The following is a 14232-nucleotide window of genomic DNA, read 5'->3' as shown; positions in this document are numbered from 1 at the left end:
AACTCCCCAAACTTCGCAAGTCGCAGGAAGAGTTGGCTAATATGTGATCATTGTTGGTTTAGGCTAGTTACAAGAAATGTATCATTGCTCCTGGCTATATATCTTATCACACCTTACCCACACTGCTATATATCTTATCACACCTTACCCACACTGCTATATATCTTATCACACCTTACTCTGGAGCAGTGGCGGCTACACAGGTGGGGCTTCAAACAGGGGAGCCGCACCAACTGCCAGTGAGTCCCGGCCGGCGATGTTTGGGGTGGCAGTTGGTGTGACCACGCTATTTGAAATTTGAACTGCGCTTCGGCCCCGGCCACCGTTCTGGAGATACAATGTGTACGAATTGTGCAACCGTTACTATAGGAAGGGTATAGGGAAAAATTACATTTTTGGTCTGTTTTTCCCTCTGTAATGCCCATGAAATAAAAAATATACCTATTCCTGTACACTGCCATATAAAGAGCCCATGACTTCTGCTGAGCGCAAGATACAATTTGGATTTGTTCAGCTTTTTTTTTTTTCGGCCAAAGCAACGCAGACACGCTACTGTTGTTCCGGGCATTACGGTGAGAACTATCACTGGTCTTAAGTAGTAACAAACAAAGCTGAAAATGATGAACCAGACACCAAGGGCCATACTTACGAAGCAACGCCTTTTGTAGGCCGACGCTTCTCGGCAGGTTTGAGGTTGGAAATTTTTAAAGCACCACTAGCATGTAAGTGCAAAAGCCTGGCACTCTGAATTTTCACCTTAAACCCGCTGGGGAAGCCAGCAGTCGCTTCGTAAATATGGCCCAAAAGTCGCTCCGGTCCTTTAGAGACTCCAGATTTTAAACTTGTAAAGATTGTGATGCGAAATGAGGTGATCACGTACAGTCAGGTGCATAAATATTGGGACATTAACAGAATTTTCATATTTTGGCCTCTATTCACCACCACAATGGCTTTGAAATGAAACAAACAAGATGTGCTTTACCTGCAGACTTTCAGATTTAATTTGAGGGTAATTACATCCAAATCGGGTGAACGGTGTAGGAATTACAACGGTTTCTATATGTGCCTCCCACCTTGTAAGGGGCCAAAAGTAATGGGACTGTCAACTCAAAAGTTATTTCATGGACAGGTGTGGGCTATTCCCTCATTATTTCATTATCAATTAAGCATGTAAAAGGTCTGGAGTTGATTCTAGGTGTGACATTTGCATTTGGAATCAGTCGTTGTCGACTCTCAATATGAGATCCAAAGAGCTGTCACTATCAGTGAAGCAAGCCATCATTAGGCTGAAAAATCAACACAAACCCATCAGAGAGATAGCAAAAACATTAGGTGTGGCCAAATCAACTGTTTGGAACATTGTTAAAAAGGAAGAACGCACCGGAGAGCTCAGCAACACCAAAAGACACGGTAGACCATGGAAAACAACTGTGGTGGATGACAGAAGAATTATTTCCCTGGTGAAGAAACACCCCTTCACAACAGTTGGCCAAATCAAGAACACTCTCCAGGAGGTAGGTGTATATGTGTCAAAGTCAACAATCAAGAGAAGACTTTACAAGGGTGAATAAAGAGGGTTCACCACAAGATGTAAACCATTGGTGAGCCACAAAAACAAGAAGACCAGATGAGAGTTTGCCAAACAACATAAACATCCTATGGACAGATGAGACAAAGATCAACTTGTACCAGAGTGATGGGAAGAGAAGAGTATGGAGAAGGATAGGAACTGCTCATGATCCAAAACATACCACCTCATCAGTGAAGCATGGTGGTGGTTGTGTCATGGCGTGGGCATGTATGGCTGCCAATGGAACTGGTTCCCTTGTATTTATTGATGATGTGACTGCTGACAAAAGCAGCAGAATGAATTCTGAAGTGTTTCGGGCAATATAATATGCTCATATTCAGTTAAATGCTTCAGAACTCATTGGACGGCGCTTCACAGTGCAGATGGACAATGTCTGCAAAAGCAACCAAAGAGTTTTTTAAGGCTAAAAAGTGGAATGTTATGCAATGGCCAAGTCAATCCCCTGACCTGAATCCGATTGAGCATGCATTTCACTTGATGAAGACAAAACTGAAGGGAAAATGCCCCAAGAACAAGCAGGAACTGAAGACATTTGCAGTAGAGGCCTGGCAGAGCATCACCAGGGATGAAACCCAGCGTTTGGTGATGTCTATGCGTTCCAGACTTCAGGCTGTAATTGCCTGCAAAGGATTTGCAACAAAGTATTAAAAAGTGAAAGTTAGATTTAGGATTATTTAGTTTGTCCTATTACTTTTGGCCCCTTAAAAAGTGGGAGACACATATAGAAACCGTTGTAATTCCTACACCGTTCACCTGATTTGGATGTAATTACCCTCAAATTAAATCTGAAAGTCTGCAGGTAAAGCACATCTTGTTTGTTTCATTTCAAAGCCATTGTGGTGGTGAATAGAGGCCAAAATATGAAAATTCTGTCAATGTCCCAATATTTATGCACCTGACTGTATGTGACGATGTTTCGGTCTGTGACTGTGTAACCATTATAGTGCATCTCCAAATAATGGTTTTGAAACAAAGTTAGACGCAGAGTTTCTCACTCTGATTTGTAACCGTGAGAATCTGTGCATGCCGCCATCTTTTTATTTCTGTTTCCATCTGTCTTTCAGTCCCAGCTTTTCCTAATCACTCTGCCTTATTTGCTGCCCTTGATAAATGCCCATTTTGTTCTTTTCATTTTCTCTTCTTTTAGTTTCTACCCTTCAGATAAACGTGTCTTCCTCCCCTTCCCACTGCCAGTCTCCTCCTCCTGACTACAGTAACTACAGCGTTCCTCCTACTGCTGGTGCTATCCCACCACCATCTTATGCAAAAGTTATCTCTTCAGCATCTCCTGCCCCCGAGCCTAGTAATAAATCCAGCCAAAAGTCCTCTAAAAGAACCAGCGAAGCCCCAGAGTTGCCGCACAGTCTATCTGGATTTGAGCCTTCCGCATCCCAAGGTTCTGCCTTTTCTCCAATATGGCCAAGCAATGGGACTCTATCCCGAAGCGTCAAGCAAATCTCCTTATCCCCACCACCTCCTCCCGGCCCCCATTCTTCATTAACCTCTCATCCGTCTGTAAAACATCCTTCTGTGTCCTACTCTTCCCGTTCCTCCTCTCCTAACGTGGCTTCACCGGTGCTTCACCAGAGCGTGTCCCCGCATACATTTATTCCAGTAATGCTTCCTGTGATTCCTGGCCAGATCGTACGGAGCAGAGGAGGTCCAGACAAAATGGCCCAAAACCCAAACGTACCTCAGATAGGCCCTGACGACCAAGCAGATGAACCACAAACCGCTCAGATTCCATTAAATTCCCAGAGAACCCAAGTTAAAAGCGCCGATCGCTGTTTCCTGTCATGCTTAGAGACTGTGCCGCTTCCTCAAATGCCAGTGATAGCCAACCCCGCTGGAACCCTGACCCATGCTTCTGCTCAAGCCTTCCACCCTTCCTGTCATGCCTCCCAACAACCATACCAGTCCACATCACACTTTGTTTCATTACCTCCCCCTTATGCTGCTGTATCTGAGCTGACTTTGTCCAAGAGGACCACCCATTATATGACCTCATCCGCCATTTCCCAGTTAAGTAAGTACATGTCTTTCAACGAGTGCATCCTTGAACAGAAAATGTTGCATACAGTGTCTTGAGCAATAGAGACAGTTCACATTCCAATGTACACAATTAGAATTTAGAGAGTCTATTTACTAAGCCTTGGAGGAAGATAAAGTATACGGAGATAAAGTACCAACCAACCAGCTCCTAACTGTCATTTTTCAAGCACATGCCTGTGACATGGCATTTAGGAGCTGATTGGCTGGGACTTTATCTCCACCCAAGGCTTAGTAAACAGACCCCCATAGTAACACACGGTTTCGACAATGTTTACTTTGCTTGTGAGTTTTCTGTTTCTGCAATGCCGTGCGCCCATTAGCGTTATAGTCAGGTTGGCGAGAGGAACCCAAGTGTCCTACACTTAGAATAATGCAATAAGTTTTATATCAGAAGATGTTCAATGATTATCTTTAAATATCAGAATTATCCCTCACAACCATGAGTTTGGGTGGGGGAGGGGAGGGGTCAGACCTCATCATGGGGGAACTATGGGTGGAGACATTGAGATTAATATTTGATTCTGCCTATAGGCTAGCCTGGCATCGGGAACCACTAGGGTTATTAAGAGATGTAAAGTTTAGAACATTCACATTAAAAGGGGATTTATTAGTCCATTGTGTTTTTTTTAGACTTTCTGGAATTCACACAAGTTTACAGAACACTGTGATTATTTTATTTCTGGATTTGTCCTACCAGCTTACTGCGGGCAGTCTGATGCTGTGCCTCACATCCAGCAACTTGGCATAAGCTCTGAGCCACAGGGATTAAAAGGTTTCTCCACCTTCAGATGATGATCATTTATCACTATGTATGTGCCCCCCCCCCCCCTGCAAATTTTCACCATTGCTGTATTATTAGCGTGCAGAAACGGGTGTTTGTGCCTGATTAAGGCACCTTGGTAGTGTGACGGCTATTTAGCAAAGAATGGACGCAGGGGGTATCCATATTCAGCTAAGTACCCGATATGTAGTCAAAATGTGGACACCAGAATGACGACACAGATGTTATGTCAGCAGTCAAAATGTTGAACTTCATATAATGTCAAAATTGTGAATGTTGACGGGCACAGTGATGGCATTCCAAGTTAGCGTCAGGCTGCGGTTAGGGCTGTAAGTGGGTATGAACACTTTACGGGGACGGGCTTTCGTCAGAGCCCCTCTCCTGATGAGAGGATTCTGCTGAATAGACGGAAACGTTTCCTATTACCACAACAGGCAGAGATAAGAATTGGTCATTCACGGGGCCACACTGCCATCCCTAAATGTCTTCTAGGTCATTTCATTTAAGTTGCCGTGCGATACAACACAGAAAAGTTCTGCGGCTAAGGGGTAAATTTACTAAGATGGGAGTTCTGGTTAAAAAGTGATGTTGCCCATAGCAACCAATCAGATTCTACTCCTCATTTATCTAGCACCTTCTAGAAGGTAATACCTGGAATCTGATTGGTTGCTATGGGCAACATCACTTACTCAATTTGAGGCGAAAAGTCAGTTTATCGGCGATAATTTATTGCCGATGGCGTCATTTTCGCCTGTTTCAATTACCCCCAATATTCAATTTCAAAGACTTTTCGCCGGTGCGAAAAGTCTTTGTTAAAAAAAACTGGGGATAAGTTTTCTCCATGTAATACATGGCGAAAAAAAGTGCAGAATTGGGGTTTAGGGGTGCAGACGTAAAAAAAATAGCCTGCACTCCTGGGAGTGTCCCTTAAAAGTTATCTCTGTCACAAAAAATTGTAAAAAAAATCCTCAGGACAGCCCAAAAAATGTACTTCCATTTCGGGGGTGAAAAAAAAATATTGGAGAACAAAGTTTTAAAGTAGCGAAATTGATTCAGAGGGGGTTCCCAAGTATGCGGCAGGTGTTTTCTAGAATGCGTCTGGTAGCGGCAGGTGCATTTTTGAAGAATTAAAAAAAAAATTACTTTAGGGAGTTAAATATATGCTTACACCCATTTTCATGTACCCCAAATTTGATGGGAATAGTTATTTTTCCCCCCCAAAAAAGATAAATGCTATTCACTACTTCTTCAAAGGCACTTTTATGCACCTGCCGCGGCTATTTAAGAACCCGACTTACCTTCAGCAGGCCAAATCGGGGGGCACCCATAGCGATCCATCATGTCAGACCATCTTTAGGGGGGTGCCAAGATGATTTCCTGAAAATTGACAGGACTTTTCGCTACTTACCCTTCCGCCGGGTCCCGTTTTTCGCTGGATCCAAATTGAATACGGGTATAAGTGGGCACGCGACCGATACTTTATCCCCTCCTAAAACGGTGATGATGGCGAAAAATCCGAGCTCTGACTTTTCGCCTCAAATTGAATATGGCCCTTAGTCTCTATCTAGTGCGGAGGGAACAGCAAAAAAAGCTATAAAAATTAAATTAATTCAGGGGGCACGTACACAAAAATAAATGACATTTGACCAAAGGTGGAAAATCCTTAAATTGTTAGGTAAAAAGTTAAAGAACTAAATATTGTGAATTCTAAAACTCTTTAATACTGGGAACCGTTAAAATGGATCCGTTACCATAGCAATATATATGTCCTCTTTTGTTAACTATGAGTTATTCAAAGCCTGTAGAAAAAAAAATTTTTCTTGTCTGGGGCACCATTCACCTGGGAGTGGTTTGGACGTCTACTATGCTAATTAGACAGGTTACTAGGCTAAATAGCCATCAACTGCGTCCATTGATGGTCACTGCTTTGTCCAGCTCTCGGTACAGGTGAAAGCTGGTGGGGGAGGGATAGAGTGATATACAGTTACTCAGCGCACTTTCTCTCTATAAGTCTTACAGACTGTGAGTAGCATGATGTACTTAACGAAGGAGGACTTTCCACAGGGGCAACCCCTTCCAGAAAGTCAACAAAACTGAGAAAAATAGCGTTTATTGCAAATCTCTACTTTTACATGTAACCATCTGAACAATGTTTTGGAATTTGCATAGAATAGCCGCAGACAGTTGTTTTCCTTATTGGCCAGTCTTTGCAGGACACATATAATTCAGGACCAACAATGGCATTAGGAAAATATTAATATTATTGTGGATTAGGCTATATGAGACCTTGATTTCTCCCACATTTTCGGTAGTTGTAGTCATAACCTGCCTTAATATTATTCAGTGATGAATCGGTAGATGTTTGGCTGTGGTCTAATAGAAAACATCTTCTTACTTTTTGAAGGTCCCATGCTTCCACCCGGCCACCCCTCTTCTACTTCTACGGTAGCATCTGTGGGACTAACACCTGCTCCAACTAGCGGACCTCCGCCGCCTCCACCTGGTCCTCCGCCGCCATCAGGAGCTACACCGCCACCTGCCCCGCCTCTACCAGCCGGGGGAAGCCAAGGGGTGGTCTATGAAGACAGTCCAGCATCGGGGCTGGCTGCAGCCCTGGCCGGTGCCAAACTGAGAAAAGTACAAAGGGTGAGCCTCGGGTCTCCTGCATATCCCGCTTAGTTTTGTGAAACTTTGGTCTTTTCCTGGATGTATTGTTGCTACGAGTGTTGAGAATGTGGTTAGCAATTGCAACAAATACTATTTATTAAACATCTCGGCTTTGTTGCCTGGACACTCACTCGAGTCCATTTCAAAGATTCCAGATCAAATTCCAGAGATTTGCTACGAATTCACCCGTCTTAATTCAATTCACCCGTCTTCTGTTATTGCTAATACAGGCGTGTACATGTATCAGCATAAGTCCATACGCTGGTGGCGTGGACAGTACACCGGGCGTGACTTGAGGACCCGATAAATTCACCTCCGTGTAACACTTCATCTAACAGTGCGCAGTCTTATTTCATTCAAATTCCAGTAATTAATCTCCAATTACACTTGATGGTATTGGGAGTCTAGATTTTTCCTAGAAAGAACATTGGCGTGAAAATGCATATTTACATTTAACCATAACATTAAAGAGAACATATACAGTCAGGTGCATAAATATTGGGACATTGACAGAATTTTCATATTTTGGCCTCTATTCACCACCACAATGGCTTTGAAATGAAACAAACAAGATGTGCTTTACCTGCACACTTTCAGATTTAATTTGAGGGTAATTACATCCAAATCAGGTGAACGGTGTAGGAATTACAACGGTTTCTATATGCGCCTCCCACTTTTTAAGGGGCCAAAAGTAATGGGACAAACTAAACAATCCTAAATCTAACTTTCACTTTTTAATACTTTGTTGCAAATCCTTTGCAGGCAATTACAGCCTGAAGTCTGGAACACATAGACATCACCAGATGCTGGGTTTCATCCCTGGTAATGCTCTGCCAGGCCTCTACTGCAAATGTATTCAGTTCCTGCTTGTTCTTGGGGCATTTTCCCTTCAGTTTTGTCTTCATCGAGTGAAATGCATGCTCAATCGGATTCAGGTCAGGGGATGGACTTGGCCATTGCATAACATTCCACTTTTTAGCTTTAAAAAACTCTTTGGTTGTTTTTGCAGTATGCTTCGGGTCATTGTCCATCTGCACTGTGAAGCGCCGTCCAATGAGTTCTGAAGCATTTAACTGAATATGAGCATATAATATTGCCCGAAACACTTCAGAAGTCAGTCTGCTGCTTTTGTCAGCAGTCACATCATCAATAAATACAAGGGAACCAGTTCCATTGGCAGCCATACATGCCCACACCATGACACTACCACCACCATGCTTCACTGATGAGGTGGTATGTTTTGGATCATGAGCAGTTCCTTTCCTTCTCCATACTCTTCGCTTCCCAACACTCTGGTACAAGTTGATCTTTGTCTCATCTGTCCATAGGATGTTGTTCCAGAACTGTAATGGCTTTTTTAGATGTTGTTTGGCAATCTCTAATCTGGTCTTCCTGTTTTTGAGGCTCACCAATGGTTTACATCTTGTGGTGAACCCTCTATATTCACTCTTGTGAAGTCTTCTCTTGATTGTTGACTTTGACACATATACACCTACCTCCTGGAGAATGTTCTTGATTTGGCAAACTGTTGTGAAGGGGTTTTTCTTCACCAGGGAAATAATTCTTCTGTCATCCACCACAGTTGTTTTCCATGGTCTTCCGGGTCTTTTGATGTTGCTGAGCTCTCCGGTGCATTCTTTCTTTTTAACAATGTTCCAAACAGTTGATTTGGCCACACCTAATGTTTTTGCTATCTCTCTGATGGGTTTGTTTTGATTTTTCAGCGTAATGATGGCTTGCTTCACTGATAGTGACAGCTCTTTGGATCTCATATTGAGAGTCGACAGCAACTGATTCCAAATGCAAATGTCACACCTAGAATCAACTCCAGGCCTTTTACCTGCGTAATTGATAATGAAATAATGAGGGAATAGCCCACACCTGTCCATGAAATAGCTTTTGAGTTGATAGTCCCATTACTTTTGGCCCCTTAAAAAGTGGGAGGCACATATAGAAACCGTTGTAATTCCTATACCGTTCACCTGATTTGGATGTAATTACCCTCAAATTAAATCTGAAAGTCTGCAGTTAAAGCACATCTTGTTTGTTTCATTTCAAAGCCATTGTGGTGGTGAATAGAGGCCAAAATATGAAAATTCTGTCTATGGCCCTCATTCAGAGCCGTACACTCTGAGCAGAGCGCACGCTCTGAATGAGGGCCGCCCTCCATAAAAATGGTGCGTCCTCCTGGACACTCGTATAGCTGTGGGTCACCACAGCTATACGAGTATAGCTCGTGACCATCGCGACCATCGAAACTGCGAGCCGGAGCCTGCGGTTGAGGTTTTCAACCGCAAGCTCCGGAGTGATTTTGGCTCTATCAGAGCCAAAATCAGTCCCACTGACATCACTAGTGATGTCAGTGGGCCGGCTTCTGACGGGAGGCGTTCCCGTGGGAACGCCCCAGTCAGGGAGGCACGCCCACCAAAGGGGGCGTGCTGTCAATCAACATCGACAGCACGCCCCCTTTGATCAGACACAACGAGCAAAGGACTTTCCTTCGCTCGTCGCGTCTGGCGCATGCGCACGACGGAGCTCCCTCCGTCGTGCGCATGCTCAGTGCAGAACATCGACCCACTTGCGAGCGGACAGCCGCTCGCGAGTGGGTCTGAATCAGGGCCTATGTCCCAATATTTATGCACCTGACTGTATGTGACCAGTCCTGTGTGGGTGAATAGTTGCCAAAAAAAAGTGTGGCCCCCATTTTGTAGATGTGCCGAGGCCCGGGTTTGCATCTATTGTCCTTAGACACCGCCTGCGGCATTAGCATACAAAGAGCGGGCGTGCAATACCGGATAACTGTGAATCAGGCCCCTACGGCTATAGTGCTTTGTTTTATATGTTGTATTACATTTTTTGACCCTACACAGGAAATATATAGTTATGTAAGTTCTATTTGTAGGGAGAAATAAATGATATCTGTTACCAAAATACTGAGGCTGGGAAGCACCACACCTCCTGAAGAGTACAGGCGGAGGCGTTGCCTACAGCAGCCAATCAGCTTCTACCTGACATATTATAGAATGTACTTAAATGAAAGGTGAAAGCTGATGGGTTGCTATGGACAACGTCTCCACAGGTCTACTTCCCCACTATCGGTGGAGATCAGACACACGCTCACCGCTACAATGGCCGGCGCGAAGCTCCCATTTGTTTTTGTGAGTCTCAGGGCAGCACCTAAATAACTAGGTCATACCTTTTTTATAGCCAGAAGATATTTCGGGAAGTTCTAGTCCCTGCGGGGCTTCCAAAACTGATGCCAATAGAACAAGCAGTGGTGGAGGTGGAGGAGGATTAATGGAGGAAATGAATAAACTGCTGGCGAAAAGGTGAGTGTCCCCATATGTCATACTGGATTAATCCTGGTACTATTTGGCTCTCTGTACTGACCGGTGGTCAGAATACCGACCGTGGCCTGCCAACAGTCATATCTCGACGCCTGCAGTACCCTAACCCATCTTTCCTGCAGCCTAACGCTAACCCTCCCACTAGTGCCTAACCCCAAGCCTAATACTTAACTGTCGGGATGTCAGCTGTCGGGATTCCAGCACTGCGGACTCTGACTACCGAAATCCCGACCGCCAGGATGCTGACAACATCCCCATCTCATATATGATAGCCTCGGCAATGGCCGGGTTGTCTTGGTGGTATGCAAGTGGGAAGCCGGCGGACGTAAGCCCGACAGCCGGCTTCCCGACTGCTTTATCCCGGCGAGGGTTAAATGACAGGCGCCTAATTCTAGACGCCTGTCATTCTACCGACGCCGGGAGACCTGCGCCCAGCATCCCTATCGAAGGGATGCCCTGCGCTGCTGCGGACAGCCTCGGGGGGGGGGATGGTTAGGTTTAGGGCTCCCAGGGGAGACTTAGGGTTAGGCATCCCCCCAGAAGGTTAGGCTTGGGGGAGGGGGGTTAGGGTTAGACACCCCTGGGGGGGGACTTAGGGTTAGGCACCCCCTGGGGGACAGGTTTAGGCGGCGGGGAAGGGGGGGTTAGGTTTAGGCACTTAGAGGGGGTATTAGGATTAGGCATTGGGGGGGAAGGTTAGGCACCTCTAAAGGAGGGTTGGGGGGGTTAGGTTAGTTGATACCTGGGGATGATCAGGATTTTCAGCCATGTCACCCTGCCGCTGTCGGGATTTGAACCAAGTCCGGCGATAGTTCGTATGTATTCCGTCTTGGTCAATAATTCGTCCCACTCCTTCTTGCTGTGCCATAAGACTACACACCGGGAGATATTTACCAAACCTTCTAAAGAGAACAAGTGGTGGTGTTGCCCATAGCAACCAATCAGGTTCTAGCTATCATCTTATAGAATGTACTGGATAAGTGAGAGTCATAATCTAATTGGTCGCTATGGGCAACACTTCTGCTTGTCATCTTTAGGAGGTTTGCTTAATCTCCTCCATAGTCTTTTACCATTGAACCTGATTTAGGGTATAACTGATTGCTGTGGTTAGGGGTGCGCTTGGGGCTTACATTATATGCGGAGGGCTGCCGGCCTGCTCTTATCTCTGATATGTTTATTCCATTCAGCCCAATTTTGTTTTACCATGTTCGCCCCAAAACCGCCATCAAAACCAGTTTGTATATTCACTGTATAAATACAGAATATCCGACCAGAAGTCCCCGCACCCTAAATCAAAATATGATGGAACTTCATTGGGACAAGTCCAGAAATCTGGTCGGCCGATAAGCACACGGGGCCCTTGTGATGCCTTTACTCGGATTTAGCCTGCCAACGTGTGGTGCATTAGGTCACAGATGTGGTAGTTTGGCGCCCGCATTGGCACGTGCGCGTCTGCCAGGTACGTCGCTGAGCACTGATGATTAGATTGTTTATGTTGCAGAAGGAAAGCTGCCTCACAAACCGAAAAACCTGGGGACAAAAAGGAGGAAGATTGCCAAAATGTGAGTCACTGCAGATGTTTCGTGTGTCAGTGCGATATCATTATACGCCAGGGATTATAAAGAGCTGTGCCATTGTAAAGGGGGAGGTTGTGCGCCATGGGGTGGCAGGGTCTGGGCAGAGCTGGGCACTCACTGCCACATGTGGACTAGCAGCAGCCCAGCCTTGCTCTCTCACCTGCAACCGTGTAAGCATGAACTTTGTTTTCATAGTAAGGGCCTCATTAACAAACGCGTTTTACCATACCCCACCTGTGCTAAAACTCGCAGCGTATGATAATGCTTGAAAAGTGACAGTTAGGAGCTGATTGGCCGGAGCACCATTTATCATATGCAGCGAGTTCTCGCTGCGTATGATAAAACTCATTGATAAATGAGCCCCATAGAGAGCGCTTCCCGGATGTGTTAAAAATCTGATTGTTTTTATTGGGGCTAAAATCTCCTGGGGCTCCCTCTCCGGGGAAAACCCCCCACCGGGGCAAATAAAACCACTTACAGTTTATTAAATTATCTAATCCTTCAATACAAAACCACTTAGGCTGGAATGGCCAACCTAACAGCAGCCCAAATATATCTATATACCACACAGAGCCATCCAGCTCTCCAACATGCCCCACTGACCTCCGTTCATACCTCCGTACATACGTCCAAACCTCCCCACATGCCCCATACATGCCTATCCGACCTCCGTACATACGTCCAAACCTCCCCACTTGCCCCATACATGCCTATCTGACCTCCGTACATACCTCCAGACCTCTGTACATACGTCCAAACCTCCCCACATGCCCCATACATGCCTATCTGACCTCCGTGCATACCTCCTTACATACCCCAGACATCCCCACATGCCCCATACATACCTATCTGACCTCCGTACATACCCCTAGACCTCCCCATGTGCCCCATACATACCTATCTGACCTCCGTACATACCCCCAGACATCCCCACATGCCCCATACATACCTATCTGACCTCCATAAATACCTCCCCACATGCCCCATACATGCCTATCTGACCTCCATACATACCTCCCGACCTCCCCACATGCCCCATACATACCTATCTGACCTCCGTACATATCCCCAGACATCCCCACATGCCCCATACATGCCTTTCTGACCTCCATACAAACCCTCAGACATCCCCACATGCCCCATACATACCTATTTGACCTCTGTATATACCCCCAGACATCCCCACATCCCCTTTACATACAGTCAGGTCCATAAATATTGGGACATTGACAGAATTTTCAGATTTTGGCCTCTATTCACCACCACAATGGTTTTGAAATGAAACAAACAAGATGTGCTTTAACTGCAGACTTTCAGATTTAATTTGAGGGTAATTACATCCAAATCAGGTGAACGATGTAGGAATTACAACGGTTTCTATATGTGCCTCCCACTTTTTAAGTGGCCATAAGTAATGGGACTATCAACTAAAAAAGCTATTTCATGGACAGGTGTGGGCTATTCCCTCGTTATTTCATTATCAATTAAGCAGGTAAAAGGTCTGGAGTTGATTCTAGGTGTGACATTTGCATTTGGAATCAGTTGCTGTCGACTCTCAATATGAGATCCAAAGAGCTGTCACTATCAGTGAAGCAAGCCATCATTAGGCTGAAAAATCAAAACAAACCCATCAGAGAGATAGCAAAAACATTAGGTGTGGCCAAATCAACTGTTTGGAACATTCTTAAAAAGAAAGAACGCACCAGAGAGCTCAGCAACACCAAAAGACCCAGAAGACCACGGAAAACAACTGTGGTGGATGACAAAAGAATTATTTCCCTGGTGAAGAAAAACCCCTTCACAACATTTGGCCAAATCAAGAACACTCTCCAGGAGGTAGATGTATATGTGTCAAAGTCAACAATCAAGAGAAGACTTCACAAGAGTGAATATAGAGGGTTCAGCACAAGATGTAAACCATTGGTGAGCCACAAAAACAGGAAGACCAGATTAGAGTTTGCCAAACAACATCTAAAAAAGCCATTACAGTTCTGGAACAACATCCCATGGACAGATGAGACAAAGATCAACTTGTACCAGAGTGATGGGAAGAGAAGAGTATGGAGAAGGAAAGGAACTGCTCATGATCCAAAACATACCACCTCATCATTGAAGCATGGTGGTGGTAGTGTCATGGCGTGGGCATGTATGGCTGCCAATGGAACTGGTTCCCTTGTATTTATTGATGATGTGACTGCTGACAAAAGCAGCAGCATG

At 45.1% G+C, this 14232-nt stretch overlaps 1 protein-coding gene across 7 annotated transcripts in view; it reads left to right on the top strand.

Moving 5' to 3' along the window:
• EVL (Enah/Vasp-like) overlaps nt 1-14232 on the top strand; it is a 185251-nt gene that overhangs the window by 155389 nt on the left and 15630 nt on the right. For all 7 annotated transcript variants that reach the window (XM_088475396.1, XM_088475395.1, XM_088475390.1 and 4 more), the window contains exons 6-9: nt 2739-3617; nt 6829-7070; nt 10299-10420; nt 11940-12000. In XM_088475396.1, coding sequence (XP_088331522.1) covers nt 2739-3617; nt 6829-7070; nt 10299-10420; nt 11940-12000 — 1304 coding nt within the window. The remainder of the gene's footprint in view (nt 1-2738; nt 3618-6828; nt 7071-10298; nt 10421-11939; nt 12001-14232) is intronic.

The sequence above is a fragment of the Taudactylus pleione genome, unplaced genomic scaffold (genome assembly GCF_031769625.1).
Source record: "Taudactylus pleione unplaced genomic scaffold, aTauple2 ptg000171l, whole genome shotgun sequence".
Taxonomy (NCBI): domain Eukaryota; kingdom Metazoa; phylum Chordata; class Amphibia; order Anura; family Myobatrachidae; genus Taudactylus; species Taudactylus pleione.
Note: the sequence above shows the minus strand (reverse complement) of the source record. Positions and strands in the feature narration are given on the sequence as shown.